General features: G+C 51.4%; 2 protein-coding genes across 2 annotated transcripts; both read right to left on the minus strand.

Moving 5' to 3' along the window:
- Positions 1 to 1,526: 1,526 nt before the first annotated feature.
- Positions 1,527 to 2,933, minus strand: IUM83_13180 (Magnesium transporter NIPA2; the record flags this gene model as incomplete). Its single annotated transcript, XM_067937840.1, has 1 exon — positions 1,527 to 2,933. The coding sequence occupies one exon, from the start codon at positions 2,931 to 2,933 to the stop codon at positions 1,527 to 1,529; it is 1,407 nt and encodes a 468-aa protein (XP_067786890.1).
- A 25-nt stretch (positions 2,934 to 2,958) lies between these two features.
- Positions 2,959 to 4,646, minus strand: IUM83_13181 (NLP7 protein; the record flags this gene model as incomplete). The annotated part of the gene is made up of 4 exons (XM_067937841.1): positions 2,959 to 3,032; positions 3,106 to 3,207; positions 3,305 to 3,352; positions 3,803 to 4,646. The coding sequence occupies 4 exons, from the start codon at positions 4,644 to 4,646 to the stop codon at positions 2,959 to 2,961; spliced, it is 1,068 nt and encodes a 355-aa protein (XP_067786889.1).
- Between the last annotated feature and the right edge of the window lie 19,867 nt (positions 4,647 to 24,513).

The following is a 24,513-nucleotide window of genomic DNA, read 5'->3' on the forward strand; positions in this document are numbered from 1 at the left end:
TCAAAAGGAAAAATCCGAAGCACCAAGAATCTTGGTTTCTCGGGTTCGTTCTTAGCCGCATTAAATATCCTCAGAAGATTGATGTCGTTGTAGTTAACCCGGAGTCCGTCGATCATCGTCGTTTTGTCCTTGGGATATCGATGGTTGAAGTCGTTCAGGCACTTAGCCCACGTTTTGAAGGTCGGACTGGCAAGAGTCTTTTCACCTGCCCTTCCGAGGCCCAGAAAACGGAACACATGCAGGGGAGGATCCTTCTTGTCTAGCCAGTACTTGGACTGCTCCCTCACCAGCAGTTTGGCAAGTTTCGTGGTGCTCGGATTGTTTTTCGCTCTCTCGATCATCCCCTCGTAGTTATTGTAATGAGTACGGATTGGCGTGAAAAAAAGCTAGCGATGAACTTGGAGAGCGCTCTGGTCAACAAATGGGTAGCTAAAAAGGAGCCGCTGGAAGTTCTTCAAAGGCGATTCGATAATTTGCGATTCGCCGATGGGCTGCTTCAGCGGTATGCCAAGAAGTTAAAATCGCTGTCAAGAACTACCTCGTAAAGACAAAACCAAGTCTTAGGCGACATTGCACCAATATTGTTGTTCCGTTAGCTCCGCTTGCTCTCCCCAGTTCATAGATCACCCCTTTGACATCGAGGGTCCCACCACAATGTGGTGGTCGCAAACGCTTAAAATCGGGCTGCCCGTCCCGGCCGTGCCAACTCGAGACAGACCGTGGGTGGCCGTGGGCTTCAGTTGAACAGCCGTGGATGGCCGATACTTTGAGCACACCATGACGTGAAAGGATTGGTTTGCTCTGAACCAAAATTACCGCCTATGCTGCAGATCCTTCTAGCTTTTAAACCGCTGGGGTTTTAAGTTGCGTTGAGTTACAGGTTTGGAATTATTGAGTATTGCGTTCTCGCTCATTGACTGGAAACGTTGTAAAAGAGACTGCACCCTCATTTAAATATGCAAGTGACGTTTGTTTACCTGGCCCAAGTGGCGTGCTGAGAATGTTTTTCTTCACTTTGTCGACGTGCATTGGTTATATTCATTGACGAAATGTGCGCGAAAAAAGCGAGAGTAGTCAAGACCACCAGGCAGTGGAGCCGCATCGCTGGACGGCAGGGGGTAGGAACACTCCAGAAATTCCTGCAGACAAGTCATACATGAATGTCCAGGCTGGGTTCGATGATCTAGAATTCATTAGAATTCTCAGCGACATTAGTATGTTCAGTATGAATTGATGTGGTGGTCGCTGGCAGCAAGAGGATGAATGCAGCTATCTGACTCTGTTAGAAGAAAGGAAAGTGCCTAACTCCAGCTAAGTTCAGCATACCACATGAATACTTATATATAAGTTTTGACACATTTGAATTAGGTGTCACCGCAATGAAAAGTGTAAACTAAAGTGGCTTCTATCCGTTCTGGATGGTGTTTAGTTGCTCAGCACAGTTTTTAACGCAATCTACCGTGATACAAAGCCCATTTAAATGTACGTGTAGACGCCCTGTGCATATGTTAAAAAGGCGTAATGCATTAGTTCTTAGTTGGCAGTAAGGGTGGCGGGCCTCGTGCTTCTCTCCTGTCTACGGGCGACGGGGTGCTCGCCCCTGTCACTTCACGGCTGAACAATGATGGAGCTGGGATCACAACTGGTTCTGGGGTTATAGACGCAGACGCTGATACTGAGCCCACCGACACAGGTGCACTGGGCTCGGCTGTGACTTCAGGACCAACGGGCAATACCGAAGCCTTAGAACGCTGTCCTAGTAGTTTCGATGACGGCGGAGACACGCTCGATTCGGGCTGCGCTGCAAGTTTCTTGGTGCATATGAGCGGCACATGGTGCTCGTGGGAGAATCTCGCTGTTTCACTTTGGCTGGGACTAGCACCCCAGTTCGCCTTGATGTTGCGAGCCTTCTGACACCGGTAAATAAATAGTAACATGCTAGCTGTGGCTCGCATTCGCCTCAAAGGACTCAGTTTGTGCATATCGCGGTGCGCGAGTTTAACCACACCACTAATTGTGATGATCGCGCCGACCGTGAACATGGCCAACGCGAGGGGCTTCATTTGCGCGAACTCCTTAAAGTAAACACCACCGCCGAAGATGGACACAGAGATGAAGAAGCACTGGAAGACTGGTACAACAAAGACGGCATCGAACTTTTGGAGCCCATGAGCGAGCCAGTGGATCTGCATAAAGACGCAAGTGAACATGCTGAGTGTGATGGCGTAGGCCCCGACCGTCACGAACTGGTTGTCGCCCTCTATTGTCGTTTTCATAAGCTCCGCCATGGATTTGGCAAACAGCACGGACTGCGCGCCGAAGATCCCGGAAAGGGCGGGGTAGCTCACTGGATGCAACTTGCGGAAGCGCTTGTACTCCAGCGACGTCCGTCCTTTATGCTTGAGTGTCCGCTCCATCTTGCGCATCAGAAAGAAAAGTATAACGCACGATACGCACATGAGCGTTGCATATACAGCAAAAAGCGGCTCGCGGTAGAGCGCAACCAGTTCATGAACTGTGTAGCATTTGCTCTCCTTCTCGGCGAAGGTAGCGACGACGATGATGCCCAGCAGCACCAGCGCGGTGCCAATGGCGTCGGACCTCGTGAACTTCTCCTTCAGAAACAACGACGCGAAGACCACATTCGCCACCATTGTAGAGCCTCCGACAGGAGTTGCTAGCGACTGCGGCAGGAATCCCAAGGCCACGAAGTCGAGGATGCTGCCGCCCACCACCAGCAGCAGCCCGATCACCCACAGCGGCTGGCGGAAGTAGCCGCGCTTGTCGACGACACTGCGGCCCTTGGCTTCGCGCATGAAGGAGAACTTCTGCAGGTTCACGCCCATGTTGGTGCAGATGGAGCCGACGATGCTCAGGATGACGCCCACATACCAGAGGCTGTTGGGCTTCTCTGTGTGCTTGTTGCAGACCATAACTCGGATCGGACGGAAGGCGGCGCTACTTGCGGTTCAGGGTCTCTCGTTGTGCTTCACTCATCAGCGCCACGGCCAGCAGCTTGATAAAAATACCGGCTAAGTCGCCCATCAAGAGAGTCATAAGCAATAATAGCCACCGTTTGAACACTGTTGAAGAGCCAGCTAGTACTTGGGTTTTGTATACTCCAAGTTGAAGTTGATGAAGCCATGTTGTGATTAAGCCAAGTCGTGACGCGGCACGTTGGGTGGCTGCCGTTGCCCCTCCTCGTAACTGAACCCGCGACAAGATTAATGATGGACGAACGCAGCGATGCGGCTTCGCCCCTCCACCTCTCGTCAATGATCATGTTACCATGCGCCAAACGTACAGGAAGCGGCGCCAAAAGTGCAGGAAGCGGCGCCAAACTTTGAGACGGCTGAGGCAATTCAAACGGCGCCGGACACTTAAACCAAGCGCGAAACGTCGAGAACACTGCCAGCTGAGAGCGGTCTTGCTTGCTTGCCTTTGCATGCCGACCTGTAGCCGGCGAAATATTGACGAGGAACCTCAATTGCGCGCGAAGCGGCGCAGTGTACCAGATTCATTGCGTGTCACTGCTGTGGGAGCACTAACGTTCCAAAGATCTTCCCGGCCTGCTTGGACGCACGCTGCTTATCTATTCACTTGGACTGCATTAACTGGCGAGGCGGTGCCTCCCTTCCTCCCTTTCAACACCACGAGCTACTACTTGCGCGCACTTGCCGCTCGCTCCTATAAGAACCTACGAGACGCTACACTATAACAACTACGACTCCTCCCTCCGCCCACACTCAGCACAGAATGGACTGCAGCGACATGGGTACGCTCGCTCGGCGGGTGTTAAGACGCTGAGCGTCCGGCCCAGGCTGGCCGCCGTCCGCCGTCCAATCCTGCGGAACAGCCGGCGCCACCACGGGCGACGCAGCAGCAGCAGCAGCAGCAGCAGCGCCGCTTGCCGCCTCCTCGTCGTCCGAGAGCGGCGTCTTGGCCGCCGCCCTCTTGCGGCCTCTAGCGCGGTTGCCGCGCTTGACCATCTCCTCCGAGGCGGGGGAGGCCAGCCGTCCGGCCGAGATGCCCTTGGCCGCCGTGTTGGGGTCCTGCATGATGCACTCGAGCGTGTACTCGAAGGCCGCGATCTTCTTGGCGATGTACTCCTTGTTGGAGCCCTTGGCCACGCTCAGCGACTCGCGCAGCATGTCGATGCTCTTCTGCAGGCTGCGGATCTGGCGGTGCGGCCAGCGCTGGATGCCGTGGCGCCGGCAGATCTTCTTGAGCAGCGTGGCGCAGATGCCGAACTTGCGCGCCACGGCGGCGATGGGCATGTTGAAGCACTCGCGCAGGTCCTCCAGCTGCACCACGGGCCCGTAGCGCTTGTTGCCGCCGCGCGGCGTCGTCGTCGTCGGTGGTGTCGACGGCGACGCTGCAGCTGCAGTTGCAGTTGCAGCCAGTGGGTGCAGCGGCAGCTTGAAGGCCACGGGGCTCACGGCGCTGAAGGCGTCGAAGCTGAAGACGTCGGCGGGGCTCGAGGCGCCCGACGGCGCCGCGGGCAGGGGCAGCGCCACCTGCACGCTCAGGCCGCGCCGCTTGCTGCGGTACTGCGGCTCGAGCTTGGGGCTGTCGCGCTTGAGCGACATGAGGATCTCGCCCATGAGCATGTCGTCCACGCTGAGCGGCGTTGTTGCTGCGGCCATGGCGGCGGATTGACTGACTGTCGAGACGAGGAGCTACGCGCGACGAAGCAGATCGCGTTGTGAGCGAGCGGGCGTGACGGCCATTGCAGAGACGAGGGAGGGAATGCAGTGGGCCTGCCCTGGCGCGTGCCCGCCCGCCTTCCATTTTCGCGCGTGACTGCGCTTCACTATGCGGAGGGAACAGCCGCTAAACTTCAAAAACCTGCGGGACCCGATGGCTGGCTGCGCTCTGCGCCGCATGGGATCAGATGCGGGGTATACAAAGGCCAAGTCAGGTATGCGTTCTCGCGGGACCGTGGCTCTTCGCGCGCTTTGCTGCGACCTTCGCGCCACATCGCGCCCCTTCGGCCTCCCGAGACACTGGCGCGAGATCTTCCGCGCAGCTGCCGACTGCAGGGCTCAGACGTGGCTGGCAGTAGCGATACCGGCTCAATACGCCCCCACCCCACCTCGCCCCCTGTCTTGTATGCCTGCAATGCACGTTGGGGCAATTGGCTCGAGCGCTGGCAGGACGCCGTTCCGCCGCCGCGTCGGTCGGTCGGATGCTGCGACACTGGATTGACGCCACCGTATCATCCGCCCCTCCGTATTTTCGGCCAATCAGATGTGCGGACCTTGCGTGTCACCGGATGGCGGTGTGTCGACGATCACCAGTCGAACTTCAACGCCGACCTCCCCCATCCCCTCGGTCTCCGCTATGATACATGCGTGTGTCGCTCAAGTCACGCAGGAAAACTCGCTGGCTGTGGCGACTTGGCATTCGCGGGTCCAACCTTATACGTGTGTTATTATCGGAAGACCCCTCTCTCGCTCACTATTGGATCGCATTGTTGGAATATCGCTCGATCAAGGCGTCGGAGGTTGGCACACCGCTCAGCGTCAACTTCAGCTCGGTCGGCTTCTGCTTCTCAGCTATCCACTTGCTGGCCAGCGCGTTCTGCAGGTTGGCCGCGAATTTCTCCGTCCCCCCGGTCCTTCTGCGCCGCAACGAACATCCGCACTAGATCTCTGTCGTTGTAGTTCTCTCGGAGAGCGTCGATCATCGTCGTTTTGTGGGCGGGGTAGCGGCGGTTGAATTCGTTCAGGTACTTCGCCCACGTTTTTAAAGTTGGGGTTAGAAAGCGTTTGGCCAGGTTCTCGAAGCCTCAGGACAGCGAACGCGTCCTTGGGAGATTCTTTTCATCCAGTCAGTATTTGAGCCACTCTTTCTGCACTAGCTTCACGATCTTCACACTACTGGGTTTTGTATCTCCGCCTCGATCATTCGTTCGACGCCAGATCATTCATACTTAGTACGGAGCGGGGAAGCCCAGGATTCTTGTTGCTGCGGGTTCTTGTTATTGAATCCTCAACGTACTTCATCCATTGTGTGGTGATCAGAGGATTGCTCAAGAGCGTATCCCCCACATCGTCAAGAGCTAGCATATCAAAACTTTCTTGGGGGATACGTTGCTCGCCATATACCCCTGGATCATCTCCGACTGGAATTTAGTTGCAGCAGTTTTCATTCTGGGGTATTCTTGGCTATGAACAGGACGTGGTTCAGAGATCGGTCGTTGAGGTGCGATTTTAAGGTTGAGAATAACGAAGACTTCTGTTTTTCGGATTCTTCTTGAGGAAGATGTTCTTGTACGAAACCCACATGCTGACAAGAGGGGTCTCGCTGAAAAAAAAAAAAAAACTCCAGGACAGTCAAGCTTTAACAACTTGAACACGTCGCCCACAGATTTCTCGATGCTTAACCACATCTCCAGTTGCGCAGACTTCACTTTGGTGGCAATGCTTTGTGTTGCGTCTTTTGACTTCGCTGCAATCAGCATCTTAGCCACGTTGCATCACCGAATTTCCGTGAAATCTTCTCAATCATTATCGTTTGCTTTTGGGGGTACTTCGCGTTGTAAGCCTTCACATACCCGACCCAAGCGTTGAGCATGGGATTCTCCAAGAGAGTGTCAACTGTCCTGCCGAGGCTAAATTCATTTAAAGCGTCATTCGGTGCTTTTCGACTTTTTAACCAAAATTGGATTAAGTTATCTTGCAGTCTGGTGAGATGCTTTTAGTTTCTTTCACGCCCTTTGCAGTCTCAGACATCTTGCGTAGAGTGAAGTCACTGTAGTAATTCATGAGCGCCTGGATTATCGACGTTGGGGTTTCCGGATACTTTGCGTTGAAATCGTCCACGTACTTGGCCCAAGTGGCGAACTCGGGGTTGCTAAGAATGTCCTTTTCCACCTTATCATGCTTCATGATATGAATGAAAGACGTCATCAGGGTATTTCGCGGTGGTTACTTAGTGCTGCATTTGCCCCGCTTGTAGTTTAGTTGCGAGATTTTTCGTTTTCGGGGTTTCCATGTCTTCTTCAACCATTTTGTACAGGCCATCGTCGCCGTATTGAGCAGTCAGCGTCGAGATCGCAGACGTCCCCTTCGTGAGAGTTTTGGCGCTTATATCGTCGACGCTTGAGCCACAGACTGAACTGGTGATGGTTAAACAACAAGTTTTCAGCCTTTCTTAGCTTCATGTGCGAGAAAACATCATCTGCGGATTCCCCTTTGCTCAGCCATGTCTGGAGTTGTTCAGAAAGTGGTTTCGAAGACATGAACCACGATTTCATGTTTTCAACTCCAGGTACGGAGATTCCAGCTTTCTTTGCGTTATCGTCGTCATAGTCTTCTCTATTATTAATAACATGTTCGTAAATTTTACTGCACTCGAACTGTAAGTTCTGCTTGCAAACGTGTTTGGCTGTTTGCGCCCTACTAACGATAGTCTCTAAGTCAGCTACGAATTCGTTTCCCACTGCTCCATACCCACCCCCTCTATGGAGGAGGCTGCGCGCAGCCACCAGAGGTATCCGTATCAAATGCAGAAAAATTGCACCCAAGAAGTTCTCGTGGTCGAGCGAGAGCTACAGGATAAATCCGTCTACATGTTGATAGTTTTTGCTACACACTAACAAACAGTTTGCAAATTCTAGCGTTTGCTATACAGCTAGTGTTTGTGCGAACGCTAGCCAATCAACAGACTGTGGGTCGTAGCACTGCTCACGCACTATTATCCTCCTAGGCACCAGAATTCAATAACTGGGCTAAGCTTGAACATCGATTTACTATTATCCTCCAAGGCACCAGAATTCAGTTACTCAGCTAAGCTTAAACATCGATCTGGGCTGTTGCTACCTCTATTAGCGCCGTTTGGCCGTCTGAACTTTGGTTGCTAGGTTTCGAAACCTGTTTCGACTCTAAACCTAAGAAATATAAATATCGGAGTCTAGCTTTTATCCGTGGACTCATCGAATGTTGATCCACCAACTTTAATGATGAGACTGCGATTCCCGCAGCACTGCGAATTTTAAAGCATTAATGAATTCCGACTTGCGAAAATTAGTCGTAACTGAAGGCCTGTGGCAACAACACACGACCCAATACCGAAGTAGCCAAAACGGAGTCGCCGAGCGCGCGATCAGGACATTGACGGAAACGGTACGGCCATGCTTATCGACAGCAGCCTCCCTCACTATCTGTGGGGGGGATGCACTTCGACATGCTGCGTATATTCGAAACAGGATCCCGAAATGTGGCGCCACCATCACCCCGTACTAGCGCCTGCTTGGGACCAAATCATCCCTTGCACGTCTTCCCATTTCTGGACAGACGCTGGTACAACGTTTCCCCCCGTGAAAACATCAACCTCGAAGTTACCGTATACTTGATGAACACAATCATTGTCAAAGCTACTAGAAGTAAGTTTACACACAAGCTGCAAGTAGCACCACGCTGGAATAACCAACAAGCTGAGATTATATCACTATGGAATATGATCAGGTGCATTACCCTCCACCACCGCTGGACGGAACGAAACCGGCTGTGCTTCGAGGAAATCGACCCTGAACCGCGCAATACCACCCTTGCCGCGATTTACACAACATTCGGAGCTCACTACCGTCGGCTGCTTAGACACACCGACAAGTCGAATCAAAAGAACTTCAGCATTCTCAAAAAATTGGCAACATCCAGTTTCTTCGGGGAGTTCCAACGAAGAAACCACGATATATTCCGAGTGCGTCATGTTCAGCTACATCTCACCCATCGGACAGGCATCGTATTCCAGACACTGATCGAATAAACGACAAGAAGATAGCACTACTACTTAGCAAATTGAGAAGACCACTAATCGGTAATCGACCATTCTTCTTCTTCGAAGCAAGTTTACATTTTTCTGGCTTTGCCTCCTATAAAAATTCTATAGTGCGGCCTGGGGTCGAATTTTGAAAGGGTTAAACGTTACCAAGGGTAGAAAACAATAAAAAATGAAGGATGCTTGTTCTAAAATCATTCCTAGATTTCCAATTGGGTTGCTTAGTAGCACTAACGCTGTCAACACTATGCTAGTTTGCTATTTGCTTCGAATTAAACTGACAAATGGAGCGCTAGAATATTTTTCTAGCCGCCAGACGTTGGCGTAAGTTGACTTCATGGAACCCTGAGAACGACATGGACAGCATTACGAGTGACCAAAGGCTTGTTCGTCGCTATTGAGCTGAAGGTGATCGTCCGAGAGACTCCACGGCTGTCAGCTACGACACGACGCAGAAGCAAAACAACTTGTTCAGCAAGTTGAAATTCGAGCTGAAATTCTTCCAACTCAATGTCTTCAAGGGAATGCTGATGTCTGATTACTTGGACGTACAAGTGCTAGGAAAGCAGGAGCAATTCGCCACAATGTAGCATCTTTACAGCAATATCACCGCAATAAGTGTAATAGCGTATTCATGAATGCATAACGATAAATTGAATCTGAAAATGTTATATTTTTGACACGTTATTTTCTGAAAACGACCATTTCATAGTCAACACGACCTGTCAATGCCAACAACAACAACAAAAACCAGTTCACTGTGCGCCATTGTGTTGTTTATAGTACTGGAGGTACGTGTTGTACAGCTTTTCGGCGTACTGTCTGCTGCTGCCTCCCCCATGTGAAACCACGTGTAGACCTTACTGGGGTCGATCTCGTTAGACATCCAACGAATTAGGATATCATCCATCAAGTCGGACGCGATGGTCTTTGTACTTGAAGCTTTCTCTGCCTCGATCAACATCTTTGCCAGATCAGCGTCGTGATAGTGCATCTGTAGCATCGACAGCAAGTTCACACGCTCGCTTGGGTTTTCTCCCTAAAATACGCAATGTACTTGAGCCAGGTGGTGAGAAGTGGACTTTTGAAAAGCAGATTTCTTGCTTTGTACAGCTTCAGAAGGACGAAGACTTTTGGCCGGGGTATTCCCCTTTTGATTCCCCATCTGAAAGAGCCCAGAGTTCAACCGTTTTGCCATACTTTGAGAGCTTGGGATTTCATTCGCTTCCGCGACCATCTTCGCCAACGACTCGAGAGAAAAGTGCTTCAGCAAGGCGGAGACTGCGGGATCCTCGTACCGGAGATACATCAAGTTGAAATCGTCGGTGTACTTAATCCACGAAGCAAAAAGCGTAGCGTGTCTTTTGTTGTTCAGTGCCAGCAATGTAAATGTGGTGTTTGGTGAAGTTTCGCCGAGTAGCCAAAATTGGGTTTGTTCAGCTTGCACCCACGTTGCGATCGTCTTGGTAGTTGGTACCTTGTGTACCGCGATTAACATGTTTACTAGTGTTTGTTCATCACAACGTTTCTCCAGAGTCAAGAACATCGTTGCCTTGCTGTTGGGGTACTTCTTGTTGTAGATATCCATGTACTCCATCCAAGCGTTCACCTGAGGCTTCGTGAAAAGCTCCGTCTTCGCGATGTCGAGGTCTAACAGTCTGAAAATACTATGTGGATTTCTTTTACTCTCCAACCATCGCTGAATTTGCTCGGCTTGCACGCGTTTGGCGATGCCCGCCGTACTCGGAATCTGTTTGCCCGTTCAAGTATCCCCGCCAAACGTTCATCGCCGAAGTGAGCTGTCAAGGTCGAGACCAGACTTGTTTGTTTCTTGGGGTTCTGTCTGTTGAAGATCTTATGTAGTTGATCCATGCCTGTACATGTGGGCTACCGAGAACGCTATCCGTCGCTTTGTCGAGAGTTAACAACTTAAAAACCTCATGTGTGGTCTTTCCATTTACGAACCAGGCGTTGAGCTGCTCATCATTGGTGGCTGGCGATTTCAGCGAGTTCGATATCTTTAATGTATCCGCGATAGCCGCGGAGATACCCCGCTCCTCCCTGTCGGTCGTGGGTATGTGCGCTCTTAGTATCCTCTTTGTCGGCGTATTCCGCAACTCAGCTTGGACCCACGTGTCACTTGCTACTTTGGTCGTTGGAGTGCCATTGCGACGACAGCAGCTTGAACACTCGCAACTAGAGCAATAGTACTCATCGCCACTGCTCGGAAGAAACGCATGGCCGGTCCGGCTGAAGCACGCGATGGTGGACGGATAGAAAGACAAGTGACAATAGTGTTCGACCAACGAATTCAAACCTGCTCCACCAGGCTGTGGTCTGGTTTTGGTCTGGTTTTGGTCTCCTGAACATGCTCTTCGTAAGATCCGGTGGCCAGTCTGTGTTATCCCTACCGTGTGCGTATATGGTGATTGTCTCCCGATATGTGGTGATGCACATTCAAATCTCGGGAGCTGACCGTGCATCACCACGAGTCAGGAGATAATCGCCAATCTTTTCATCATCCCATCGTGTACACGCCATGATGAGCAGTACTTTAGCCAGATATCAAGTTATAGGTTCCCCACCCCAATAGCGGATCCACTTGAACATGAAACTAGTACAGTTGTAGTGAAAGCGCACACTTGAGCTGACAGGGACCTATCGGTATACTAATTCAAGTCAATATACCATCTCACCTCCAGATTGTGGTAGTGATTCGAGATTGACGATTACCACTTTCAATAGGTCATTTACTGCGGAAAAGTTCGTTTCGTGGACATACTGAGCAAAGTTCAACTACACTATTTGCCTGAACCACCGATTTAGTTCTAGTCCAACGAAATGCAATCTGAATCGAAACTAGTTAAGCACACGGTGGTCCCGAAGCGTATGGACAATGCTTCAGTATTAATAAGTGTACCTGAGGTTACTCGCAGCGGTAGCTCATTCCGATCTTCTGTGCCAAACTGTATGTTGGTCGATATATCATCACTCGTCATGACACAACTAGAGAACTTTGATCTTCAGCAGCACCACACCCCAGCCAAACTGAACATCGAATGACAAGTTCACCAAACGCTCGAATTGTGGCCCACTGCTACCATGGGAGCAGGATATACCATCAGAATGGTACATACCCAGACAGTGATTCCTCTCGATAGTGATAACACCCGAGGCATCTCTACGGAGAGGATTGTCTGTATGAAGGAATTCATCACACACTGTACTTGATGAACATTGCTTACATGTGCTACTGTAGAAAACGACACATATTAGATACTGTACAGTAATGGGGTTATCGGGTAGCAAAAGTTATTATCACTGCGTACCGTATTCATACACCTTGCCCATGGTGACCATGTATATACCAATATGTCATTCAAATGAAAATCAGAGCGAATATTTAACGTGCCCACTTTCATTTCGCTGCGACCGAAGGACTGCTTGTTGAAAAGGAATATCACCTTGCGCATGTGCTTCTTTGCCGTAATTGTTGCTATGCTCTTTGCATCTGCTGATGTTGTCGCTGCAACAATCGATTCGAAGGCAATCGCTAACGGCCAGAAGAATATTCTCCCCAACAGAGGGCTGAGAAGCGGTACAACGTCGACCAACAATGCGAAGGAGAGAGGAGGGACCATCGAAAGTCTTACAGGTTTGATCAGATCGGCTACTACATCAAATGTTGACGATTAGCTTCAAAAACTGTTGGCACAGGAAACATCGCCGGACGAAGCTTTTAAGCTTTTCAAGCTCGACACCGGTCTGGAGGCGCTCCTCACGAACACGAATCTGGACACGTGGGCGACGTACATTGGAAAACTCAATAAGCAGAACCCGAAAAGCATGCTTCGATGATTGGTACCATCACCAAGACTTACGGTGACGAAGCTGTCGCGAATATGCTCCTGGAAGCCAAAAACATGGGAAGAACAAAGCAAATTGCAACCGACTTACAGGCCGCACAGTTCAAGCAGTGGATGTATGAGAAGAAGTCCCCCGATAATGTGATCGCCCTGTTGAAGATAAACCAGAAGCTCCCCGAGCAGCACCCCTACGACAAGATTGTGGAAGAGTCCATACAAACAGTAAAGAACGCGATTATTGCAGCCTCGCACAAGTAAGCAGTCGGTTGTGCGAAAGATACAAAGGTTTTGAACGTTTTATATTGCTCATTTCTTTTTTATGTTTATCTGTCAAAGCCGGTCGCACTCGCGGAGGACTGGATTCACCCCTGAACCTGGCATCGATCATCTGCGTGGTCGATAGTCGGTGGCTACGGCGTGTTCATTTCTAGTACAGAGATCATACAGCCAGTCAAACGTTGCAGTTAGCTGTGGTGGGGGCAAGTGTGCGCTGCGGTTTGGGACTGTTGCAATAGTGTTTCTCTATTGGCTGGCATACTTTACAAAACTGGCACTAAAAGACTCGGACAGGCTAGTGTCGCTGACGTTCGACTTGGCAGTGTTGGAAAATTGAGGCAAGTCGAATTGGATTCCTCGTCAATGACTAGCTGAAAAGTTTAGTCCAATTACGATGACGTAACTAGCAAAACGAGACGCCCATTAAAGAGTTAGTGTGCCTAATTTCCTGGACTTACACACAAACTGCCTCCGAGCCTCTGAGTCAGAGGCATCTGAACCAGATCGAGCAGGAATAGGACTAGCCCAAGATCCAAATGGGCGGACTACCGGTAGGCCGATATCTGAACGTGATTAGGGCGAGAAGTACGATACCAACACTGAAGTCTAAGCAAGCGATTGCCGGGCTAGCTTTTGAACCAGCACCCCATTACACCCGACTCCGTGGAGTGCACCACAATCCACAGGTGCCCGAGGTCTTCGAAAATTGTTTTGAAAGTCGTATTCAAAAAGCCGAGACAGCAGCCGAAATTTTCAGTCCAACATGTTCTGGCAATAATGGCTGCAGGTGCGACACAACACGCGCAGCTCAAATGCAGCAGCCAAAACGTATATGGGAACATAACGAGCTTTGACGGGTTTCCCAAGGTGGACAATCTATCGAATTTGTACAAGAACAGTAAAAATTATATCACTCAGACTGGCCCTCAATCAGGCAATGTTCAATGAACATTATTCATATCGCCTATGTCAGCATCAATAACGGAGCGCAGATCGAACTCACTCACAAACAACTTGTTACTCTTAGGGGAACTTTCGGACTGAGAGCACGCCGAGTGCGGACTCTCTGCTACGGCCTTTCTACCATCACTCTGCTAGCCAGTTCCAGAAGATGGCTTCAACTTCACTTGTTGTGACAAAAGATGATGCGGTTTCCAACACGCCCTCCTCCGAAGTGAAACTCGTCACTGAGGAAGATGCTCTTTAGATAAACCGATCATAGCACTCAATGTTTCGAGCCTATCGCTGGCCAGTGGCTTCGTCATGAGATCGGATGGATTCACGTCCGTCTTGACCTTCCACAAGTCCACGGTCTTCTTCGCCACTTGGTCACGCACGTAGTGCCAACGTAGCTCGATGTGTCGCGTCCTGCGACTGTAGGTTGGGTTAGTAGCCATTACGTAGGCTGCTTGGTTATCGATGCCCATTCGAAAACTGAACTCCAAATCTGGAAAAACTTGGATCAGCATGTTGCGTAGCCCTTGGCCCTCCATGCATGCTTCGCATGCTGCAACATACTCCGCCTCAGCGGTCGATTGCGCCACGATGCTTTGGCGTCTTGATGCCCACGAAACTGCACCACCAGCCATGCAGTGAACAAAACCTGTGATGTTCTTGCGTGTGTCAGGGTCATTTCCCCAATCGGAGTCGCAATACCCATCAATAATTAACTCGGGCTTTTGCTCTGCTGACTTGTTCCGGGTGTATACAATTCCTTGCGTCTTGGTCCCAACTAGGTACCTCAGCACTCTCTTGGCGGCGCCAATGTGCTGCTGTGTAGGGTTTTGCACGTATCTGCTAAGCTGTTCAACGGAGAACGCGAGGTCTGGTCTCGTACAGGTAGTCAAGTACATGAGGGATCCGACCAGCTCACGATACGGGAAGTTCTTGCCGTTCACGGGTTTCTCTTTGCGTCGATCCGTATCAGTGTCTTTCACAGTCAAACGCATGTTCGTCTCCATAGGGATCCTACTTGGATTAGCGTCCACAAAATGGAATCGCTCGATTATCTCTTCGCAGTACTTTGCCTGGTGAATTTTAATGGAGTCTGCGTTCTGTTCTGCCTGCACACCGAGGTATGTGTTGAGAAGACCTTGGTCCTTTAGTCCATAGTCCTGGTCTAACTGCTCAAACACTCTTTTCTTGAACTCGACGTTGTTCGTCGCGCACAGTATGTCATCAACGTACATAAGTACGATGGCGAATTCGCCGTCTTGATCGTAGAAGTAGAGGCACGGCTCGGTCTCACACTGGTTGAAGCCGTAGTCCACAAACCAGCGATTCACCTCGCTGTTCCATTCTCTACCGGACTGGCGCAGCCCGTACAAAGCCTTTTCGACGATATATATCATTCCGTCATCTTCACACGGGTAGCCTTCAACCTCTTCCAGGTACTGTTTTATACCTAAAGTAGCATTAAGGTATGCCGTGTTAATGTCTCCTTGGTAGATCATCAACTTCAAAATGATGCACACAGCAACAAATGTCCTGAATGTCGCCATTCGTGCCACCGGAGAAAATGTCTCTGTGAAGTCAATACCAAATCGTTGTTTGTCACCACGTGCAACTATGCGTGCTCGGTACCTCACAATGTAGCCTAGATGATCTGTCTTCACATCGAAGACCCACATGGTCTTGATGGTCTGCTGCCCGCTAGGCAATCCTGAACGTGGAATCTGCCTTAACACTCCTTTGGCTTTCAAAGCAACCATCTCCGCGTCCATAGCTTCACGCCAGAACATAGCTTGCTTGGAGCGTATCGCTTGCCTATAGTTCTTAGGAATCTTGATCTCACTAGCACGTAATCCACCATTGCCACATCGGTCTGCGTGTAGTGCTTTGAACGCTGAGCACACATCGTAGTCCTCGAATTGTTCAGGTTTAAGGTTCTTTGGGACTTCACGAAGTCCTGGGCGCCTTGTTGCCGCTGCATATTTGGCCCTTAACTTTGTAAGCTTCTTGTCATGCGTATGACGAATATCTTCGTCTCTTGGATGCACCTTTCCGATTAGCATTTGCGTTGGAATTACTAGAACACCATTTTCAGCTGGCGCTGGCGGTTCACTCCCGTCATCACTTACGCCGTTATCACCCTGTGCCTCGTGATCATCGCTTGGGTCGAACAAATAATCGTAGTCATCGTCACCATCAAGCTCTCTCTCATTCTCTTCAGGAACAGGAGTCAGATCAGACACATGGCTTGCCAGTTCATCAATTAACTCGCCAACATAATTATCATGTTCATCAAATTCTCTTTCTGCATCATCACCAACTTCGCTCTCAGCTTGTACAACACTGCTAGCTACGCGACAACGTGAACAGCTTCTGCATCCTCGTCCTCCTGCGTTTCACACGCATTTTCGTCCTCCTGTGTTGCACACGCATCTTCATAGTCGGGTAGAGAGCTGTTCTGCAGAATATCATCCCATAGTTGGTGGTCATTTTCCGCTAGTTCACTGCTAGAGCTCCTCCTGTCTCCATTGGGAAGGGCGCTGTTGCGTGTGACGAGGTCCGAGCCAATTCTTGGCCAGGACCCATCAGTCAGAGGCCCAAACCCTACCACGTACCGGCCACATGTCACTTGAAACGTGGATATTTCTTGATCCAAGTCTGGTTTTTGTACATACTTCAAGTTGTGCTGGCTACATCTGGAAACTGAGCTCTGCGAACGTTGAGTTGCGGCGACCCCAGATCCCCAGGTCTGAGATTTGAATTCGGTCTGGAGTCTGAGGTCTGAGAATCGCTCTAGAGGCCACAGATCTGAGGTTCCAGGCCTTGGATCGGGCTCTGGGTGACGAATTGAGCCCTGGCCTTCTGGGTCTGTGATTTGAAGTCCCATGGTTGCTTAAGTCTCAGACCTCAGGTCTCAGATTGGTGATCTCACAGTTTGGAATGCCCGGAGTTCTGAGACCTGAGAGTGGTGGCAAAAGTCTGAGACTTGGTGATTTGGAGTTCGGTCTGAGGTTTGCCTGTGGACCAGACCATGAGATGTGCAGTCTGGGGTCTGGGGAGAAGGCGTGGCGTGCGGCGTCTGATTTCATCTCGGCTTTGGGGTGCCACGACTGAGATATGGAGTCAACATCATAATTTTGCCCCCAGCTCAGATTCCCAGACTCAGAGTCCCAGAAGTTGAACCAAAACTGAGACTCGTCAAATTGGTTGGACAGCCGGGGTATGGAATCAACATCGTAATTTTGCCCCCAGCTCAGATTCCCGGCCTCAGAGTCCCAGAATTCGAGCCAGAATTGAGACATGTCAAATCGGTTGGACAGCCGGGGTATGGAATCAACATCGTATTTTTGCCCCCAGCTCAGGTTTTTCAGCCCGGCAGTCCCTCAACTTGTGCCAAAACTGAGACACGGTGATTGTGGGCGCAAGTTGGTGTCTGGATGCACGATGTTCGTGAGGATAAGTGGCAACTGGTGAAAGACAGCTGACGCTCCAAGCCTAGGACGTGACTAAAAGCCTACGGCGTGCCTGCAGGGCCTGAAGTGCGACTTCGTGGTCTCGCCTATGAAGTGGGTACACAGCGATGGCTACATTGCCGGTCTGGGAGCTGCGGTAATTGCTCTTTGGAGTTGGCGGTTGCCGCTTGGAAGGTCACTCTGAAGGGTCGCCCCGTTGTGGCTTTTCGGCCCCTGGTGTCGGGCACACAAGATTCGGCCTGACCAGTCGCCTATGGATTTGGGCCAACGGGAGCCGCAGAATCTTGGCGTCATCCTGATTACACACTGATTTGTACCCAGAGTAATCAGTGTAATCAGGTGATGACAGACCAAGTCCGCCCAATCCCGGCCACAAGATCCTGGCGTAATCAGGATATCACTGATTTGCACCCAGGTGTAATCAGTGTAATCAAGTGATGACTGACACAGACAGGCCAATGGAAGGGCCGACGCGCATTCACGGGCGCCGCCAAGCCAGTAGCTTAGTGGGTGTCTCACCCTTGTTCAAGGTGTACCCAGGAGATGTTTGCACCCTTACTTGATAGGCCCTTTGTATGTGCATGTACATGATAATAATCAGAGTTTGTTTTGCCCCGAAGACCGCAAGCTGCGGAGTTCGTCTTGCGCCGACGGGCGTGTTGCTTCACAGGGACCAAGTCCCTGCCCCGGCGGCGCGCGCAAGGTCAAGTGGAGTCGCTACGAGTGTTCTACGGTCAAGCTCAGCTAACTCCAAATAAATTCAAGTTCAACAACCAAGCCTTTTCGTGTTTCGGCCCGGTTTGCCTTCGTTGTTGTATTTCCACACGCGGGACGTTGGTTTTGCTGGTTTTTCGTGCTGGTTGGCTGGTTTCCTGGCGGTGCTTCATATTTTCGGGCGGAAGGTGCTCCGCTCTGAGGTTTCGGCAGAGCAACACCTGGGATAGTGGTTTCTGGGGTTGCTGGTGGTATCCGTGTGGCGCGAATAGTCTGGGATAGTGGTTCCCAGCTTCGCTGTGTCGCCTACATCAAGGCGTGGTGCGCGGAAGTCCCAGGGTGCAGAGCGAGAACCCTGGATCAAGGCAGGCTCAGACCGAGCCAACTCTCGGGGCCACTCTGGTCTGAGGGGCGAGTGAAGACCGTTGTGCGGCTCTCAGTCTGAGCCGCCGGAGGAAGTGTCGTGACTGGAAGCGACTCGAAGCCGGAGTCGCTGAGCAAGGAGGAGGCTGTTAAGGCCCAGAGTCCAAGGGCCTGAGAAGAGAAGTGGACTAAGTGTGTGTGGAGTGAACGTGTTTATATTCAAGAAAACGGGGCACAGCGGACTCAGCACGTGCGTACAAGGGCCTTCCAAGCAAGGAGCAAGCTTCGTCTGGGGGCATCTGGGAACTGTCGAGTTCGGAGGCAGCTGGCGTGGCCGACGCAAGTCTGGGCCCACAGCGTAGCCTTAGGAAGAACCAAGTCAAGGGATTGCAAGAGTGAGGAACACACGCCTCACCCAGCTTGGGATCTGAGATCTAATCTCAGATTCTGAGTTGAGTGGTCTGAGATCGAGGTCTAGCCGCGAGGCTATTCCCTGATTTTGGAGCCCGCATCGCCACAGCTGGTGCGCGTGCCCGGATCAGGAAACGACTTTGGTGACGGACGTGTGCAAGTCATGTCGACTGCTCCCGACTCGAAAGTTTCCAAGACAAGTGGTGAGATGCCTGAGTCTTCACTTCGGCGAAGTCTCAGAGTTGCTGGTTTGCCGGCTGAAGTGATGACGGAGAATGCTGGGACGCCCAGGTCCAGGAAGTCGGAAAGGGTCCCAGAAAGTGATGATCTGAGCGTATCTGCTGAGGAAGAAGCTGAGATGAGTGCTGAACCTGAAGCTGCGCCCAAAACTGAGGATGCCGAGCCGCCGCCCAGCTCGCCTGTGAAGAAGCAAGCTGAGACTGGTCGAGATTCGGATCCAAGACAAGATGTTCCGAGAAATGATGGTCCGAGTCTGGGATTACCACCAGCGAGTCACAGTTCGACACATCGAGGAAGTTTCTCAGCTGAGATGACCACTGCTCAAGCGCCGAGTCTCAGCCCAGAGCCAACTACTGGGAGTAATCCCGGTAGCCAAGCCGAGGGTGGTGCGCTCAGCCTTTTGGGTAAGCGCGAGCTACATCTGAGAACGAAAAGTATTTCTGGGGCTGGGACAACTCCTACAAGGCTGAGTTATGCGCCTGGTGTCACACTTCCCAGCTATGCAAGTGGTGGCGGTGCTTGGTCAAGTACTCTGTGGCCTGAGCAGAGAACCACTCGCAGATTGCAAGGTGTGCCTGAGGGTGAAGCTGAGACTTGGGCTCTAGCCCCACTCCCAGAAATGACTGACGAAGAAATGCTGAGCTATGCGCGATCCCAGTTTGAGATGTGGATGGGAGTCCCAGCTGAGACTGTTCACCCGGTCGACATCGCGTACAACCCGTGTCACGGTGGTTACGACCTGTGGGGATTCATCAAAGCTGCTGAGGCGACCGGTCGACACTTGTTTTCTGTGACCCGGTCGCCTGCCGCTAGGTGGCTGAATGTGTTTCGAGCTGAGCGACGTCGACTCCCAGTCATCTCAGACCTGAGAGCTGTGAAAGTTTCGCTGGAATTGCTTCCACCGATTGCCTGCGTGGCGCTGTTGCAGACTATGCTCTGGGAAGCTGGGTATGAATTTGTGAACCGAGTCCCAGCTTGGCCCAGCTTGGATGAAGTGTCTGGGGTCCCAGATTCTCGGGTCCGAGTTGAGATCGAGCGAATTGCTCATTTCTTCGGCATTGAGCTGGCGACTTGGAAATCTGTGGTTGGTACTACAGCATACTATGTTCGACAAACTTCAGATTCTCTTCAGACCCAGTCTGCCGCTCAGAGATCTGAGACCCAAGTCGGATTTCCAGTTGATCGAGATGGAGATGTGGCTATGGGTGAGGATGCCCAGCTTTTCCTTGGCCCAGAAGTGGTAATGCGTCTTCAGCTGACTGGTCTTCGGCCGAGAAGCCCAGCTTCGAGCTTGGATGAAGAACCAATTCGCAAGAAACCCCAGCTGAGCCATGAACCGGCTGAGATTCCGCTGCCCTCGTCGCGCTCAGATCCTTCGATCCCCTCAACATCTCTGCTATCCTGGCACGGGTCTGGGAGTGATTCGGATGCTATGCGAAGTGCAAGATCGGGCACAGTTCCAAGTGTGGTTGGTGCAAAAGCTGGTTATGATGCCTCCATGGCTGGGAATGACCAAGGGACGGACCTGTCTGGATTAAGTTCCTCGGGATCGTATCTGATGTCTTTCTCAGATTATGGTGTTGGAGCTGGAACGTTTGGACCCACTTCAAGTGCAACGGTGATGATGGGATCTGTGACCTCAGCCGCGCGGAGTAATTTCCCAGCTGTAATGGTCTCAGTTACACCCCAGACTACTTCAGCCTCAGCTCGGTCTGAGACTGGGACGGCCAGGGACGTGAACCCCTCGCAAGTGCTATTGCCTGGCACACCAGAATCTGAGAAGGACGCTCTCAGCGGCATGAATGATGCGGAATCTCAGAGAACTGTGACCCCATCTGTGAAGCCGACCTGGGAAATTCGTCAGACCCCGCAATATGTTTTTCCGAAAATTTCTCAGCCTCCTGTGACTGACACTGAACTGGAGAATGTGTATCAACGCGAGATAGCCCGAGTCCGAGCTGAGGCGGAAGCCAGAATTGCTGCGGCTCAGGCAAGACGAGCTGAGCTCGAGGCTGAGCTGAGAACTTTACTTGTGGAGCAAGGAGCCGAGACGATTGATCACCGCTCTCAGCAGTATATTCCCCAAACAAGTTTAAACTCAGCTCCCAGATCTCAGAAGTCAGAGCAACAACTTCAGTTGGAAGCACTCGAGCGGTTAGCCAAGCAGAGGGCTGAGGAGGAGTCTCAGAAACGCAAGGAAGACGAAACCCGAGCTCGGTATCTCTTGGGTGTGCAACAAAGTCTCAGAGAAGCTGAGGATCGAGCTCGGCAGGCTGAGCGGAAGAAAGCTGAGGAAGCTGAAGCGAGCCGCATTCGAGCCGAATACGAATCTGAGCTGAGAATGATGAATGAGAAATATGCCCAAGCTCAGATCGACCACAAGAAGGCAGTGGCGATCCAAGAAGAGAAAATCCGCCGCTTCCAAGCGGCTCAAGACCAACTTCGCCAAACTGCTGTTTCTCGATCTCAGCCTGAGACCCCAGCTCAGATTATCCCAGCCATCCCGGTTACATCTCAGACTCCTGGAGACTCTGTGACGGCCCAGCTTGCTCAGCTGACGAGTATTGTGCAACAATTGGTAAAAGCCAGTCAAAGCAAGCCAAGTTCAGCTGGGAAAGCCCAGGTTTCAACCAGGACCAAGACTTCTGAGACCAAATCTGAGACCAGGTCTGAGATGAAGTCAGGCTCAGCGTCTCGCCGAAGTCAGAAATCTCGGACGTCGCCGCCAGAAGGCCCAGATGATAGCGGATCTGAGTCAGACGATTCCAGCTCAAGTGACTCTTCTCAGGATGAGCTCGAAAATCAGTTTGGAGCTGTGGCCCAGTCCAAGAGTGCTGATCCCAGCTCTGGGACTCGAGTGGTAGTCCAAGCGATGATTCCCCATGATGCTCTGGAAAAGTTCAATGAATATGCACCCCTGGAGGACCGAGTCAACTGGTGGGAGCGTTTCATGTACTATGCTACCATGGCACCCTGGGATGAACGAACTCGGATTGTCCAGCTTCGTATGAGACTCTCAGGTTCTCTGAAAGACTGGTGTACTCAGCTCTCAGATGATGTCCGCTCAGACTGGAAACAGCTTTCACACGTTTTCAAGAAGGAATGGTGCCGAAGCATTGGTTCCAAGGCTGAGCGGTACTACGAGATGAGGATCCGAGACCGAGAGACCCCCAGAATGTTCTTCTACCGCCTCAACCGTGCTGCAAAGAAGGCCAACATCGCTTATCTGAAGCCAACCCCAGACCGTGAAGCGCATATTAGGCGCTTCATCAAAGCTGTGGGTGATTCTCGGCTGAGAACCACTCTGCAAGGTCAGAAGTTTGACACGCTGAGCGAGTTGGAGGAGACTTTGAAACGTATTGAAGCTCTGCAGCGAGATGAAAGCCGGGATGCTCAGCAAAAGCGAAGCCCATCCCAGACTGTGCAGTTTGGCAGGTTTAAGCCTCAGCAACGACGAGCTGAGGGCCGGGCGTTCTTGGCTGATGGAGGAAATTTCGACTCAGATCTGAGACGACATGTCCATTTCAAGGATGACTCGGAGATTCCCTCAGATAATAAAGCTGAGACCGAAACTGAGACCGGAGCTGGGAATCTGAGCCCCAAAGAGGCACAGATGTCCGGGAAGGAGATCACAGAACCATCTGAGCTCAGCTGCACAACAGCCCTGCTGGATGAGGAGATTTACCGAGTTGCTGAGAAATTGGCTTGGAAGCCCAGATCCCAGCCCAGAAGTGATGAGTACCAGCATGCTGAGACTTGTGGAGAATGCGGCAGCAGCCGCCATACTACGGAAAAATGCTGGAGCAAGCTCATCTGTGGACGTTGTCACGAAGAGGGTCACCCGACTCAGTTCTGTCGACGCCAACCATGTTCCAAGTGCGGCGAATATCATCGCCGGGGTTTATGCGACATGTGGTCGACTCTAAAAGCAGTACAGGATGTCATCCGTGCTGGGGGTTCCATCGAGGGCCTCGCTCCTGAGGTAGTCCAAGCTCTATTGGATGGCCCGGAGTCTGGGATGCCGTTAAACCACTAGGCTCGCTGGTCTGGGAACCAGTGCGTGACGAGCCGAAGTCCCAAGCATGCTGCGCATATGCATATGTGGGCTCTGCCCTTTCATGTTGGCGCAGTAATAACCCCAAATGTATGTCTTCATCTGAGCAAGGATGTGTCTATTCCGTTGGAGCTGACCTCGACGACCCAGACTCTGAGGCTGAGCTTGAGAACCATCTCGAGTTTGCCTTAGTCCCAGGTCAGAGATATGGCTGGTGGAGCAATCACACTTTACTTGGTGAGAAACGGGCGGTGGCAAAGGTGCATGGAGCGATTTTCGATCACAGATTACAGATTATGTTGGATTCTGGGGCTACTACGAGTTTTATGAGCTTAGACCTTGCACGCAGGTTAAGGCTCAAGCTCAGACGTGGTTACAGACTCAAAGTAACTGGGGTCGGGGACGTTCCCACCTATGTTTCAGCTCAAGCTAGGATCAAGTTGACGCTCGGAACTCGGGTTGTTTACATCATGGATATCTGGGTTGGTAATGTTGGAGAAGGTGCCGACTGTCTTCTGGGAATGGACTTCATGATTGCTGCTGGGGTTCGCCTCTGTGCACGCGAAGGCATGGTTCAACTCCCAGGTGAGGAAAGTCTTTTCTTAGTTGGAGGACCTGAGGTGGATCATATTGGTTTGGAAATTGGAGTCAGAATGTTGGAGACCGCCTGGCTACAACCAGGAGAATCTGTGATTCGCCCTGTGCAGTATGACCGTGCCGACCCTCAGAAAGTCCAGGAATGGGCTGGGAGGGGCAAGCAATGGGTGACACAATTCATCTATGGAGCTGGGCGGAAACCGAAAGCAGTCAAGATTGTCAATATCTCAGACCGGTTGACCCCAGTATATCAACACACTGTGGTTGCTTGTTTGGTGGAGAAGGATTCCTGCCACATGGAGACTTTTTTGTGCGGCCGCGATCTCGGAAGTATCGAGAATGGGCACAGTTGATTTTTGAAGCTGAGCCCTCTGAGGATTTTCTGAGGCGAGAAGAGGAAGCTGAGAAACTCCGGGAGTTGAACGAACCCCCTGCCGTTGAGAAGCATTCTTATCCTTGGCCTCAGAAGATCCTAACGAACCCGAGATTTGCGCGAAAATCTGAGCCAGAGACCTCTGAGAATGCTGATCAGGAACTGAAGAGAGTTTTTTCGAGACAATCTGAGACTTTTGTGGGCAAACCCAGATCTCAGCTGGACGAGACTTTTTCCCGATGTCTGAGAATGGAGGCTGAAATAGATGAAGAAGCTACGGTGTTTTATCACGAAGGAAGCGCGCTGCTGAGCGATCTCCGAGATCAACTAGCGGCTCTCCCTGAACTGAAGGACTTGAACCCCAAAGCGGACCTGAACTCAGCTGACATCGGCGAAGTTGGTGAAACCACA

This window comes from Phytophthora cinnamomi (assembly GCF_018691715.1).
Source record: "Phytophthora cinnamomi strain GKB4 chromosome Unknown Contig63, whole genome shotgun sequence".
NCBI lineage: Eukaryota > Oomycota > Peronosporomycetes > Peronosporales > Peronosporaceae > Phytophthora > Phytophthora cinnamomi.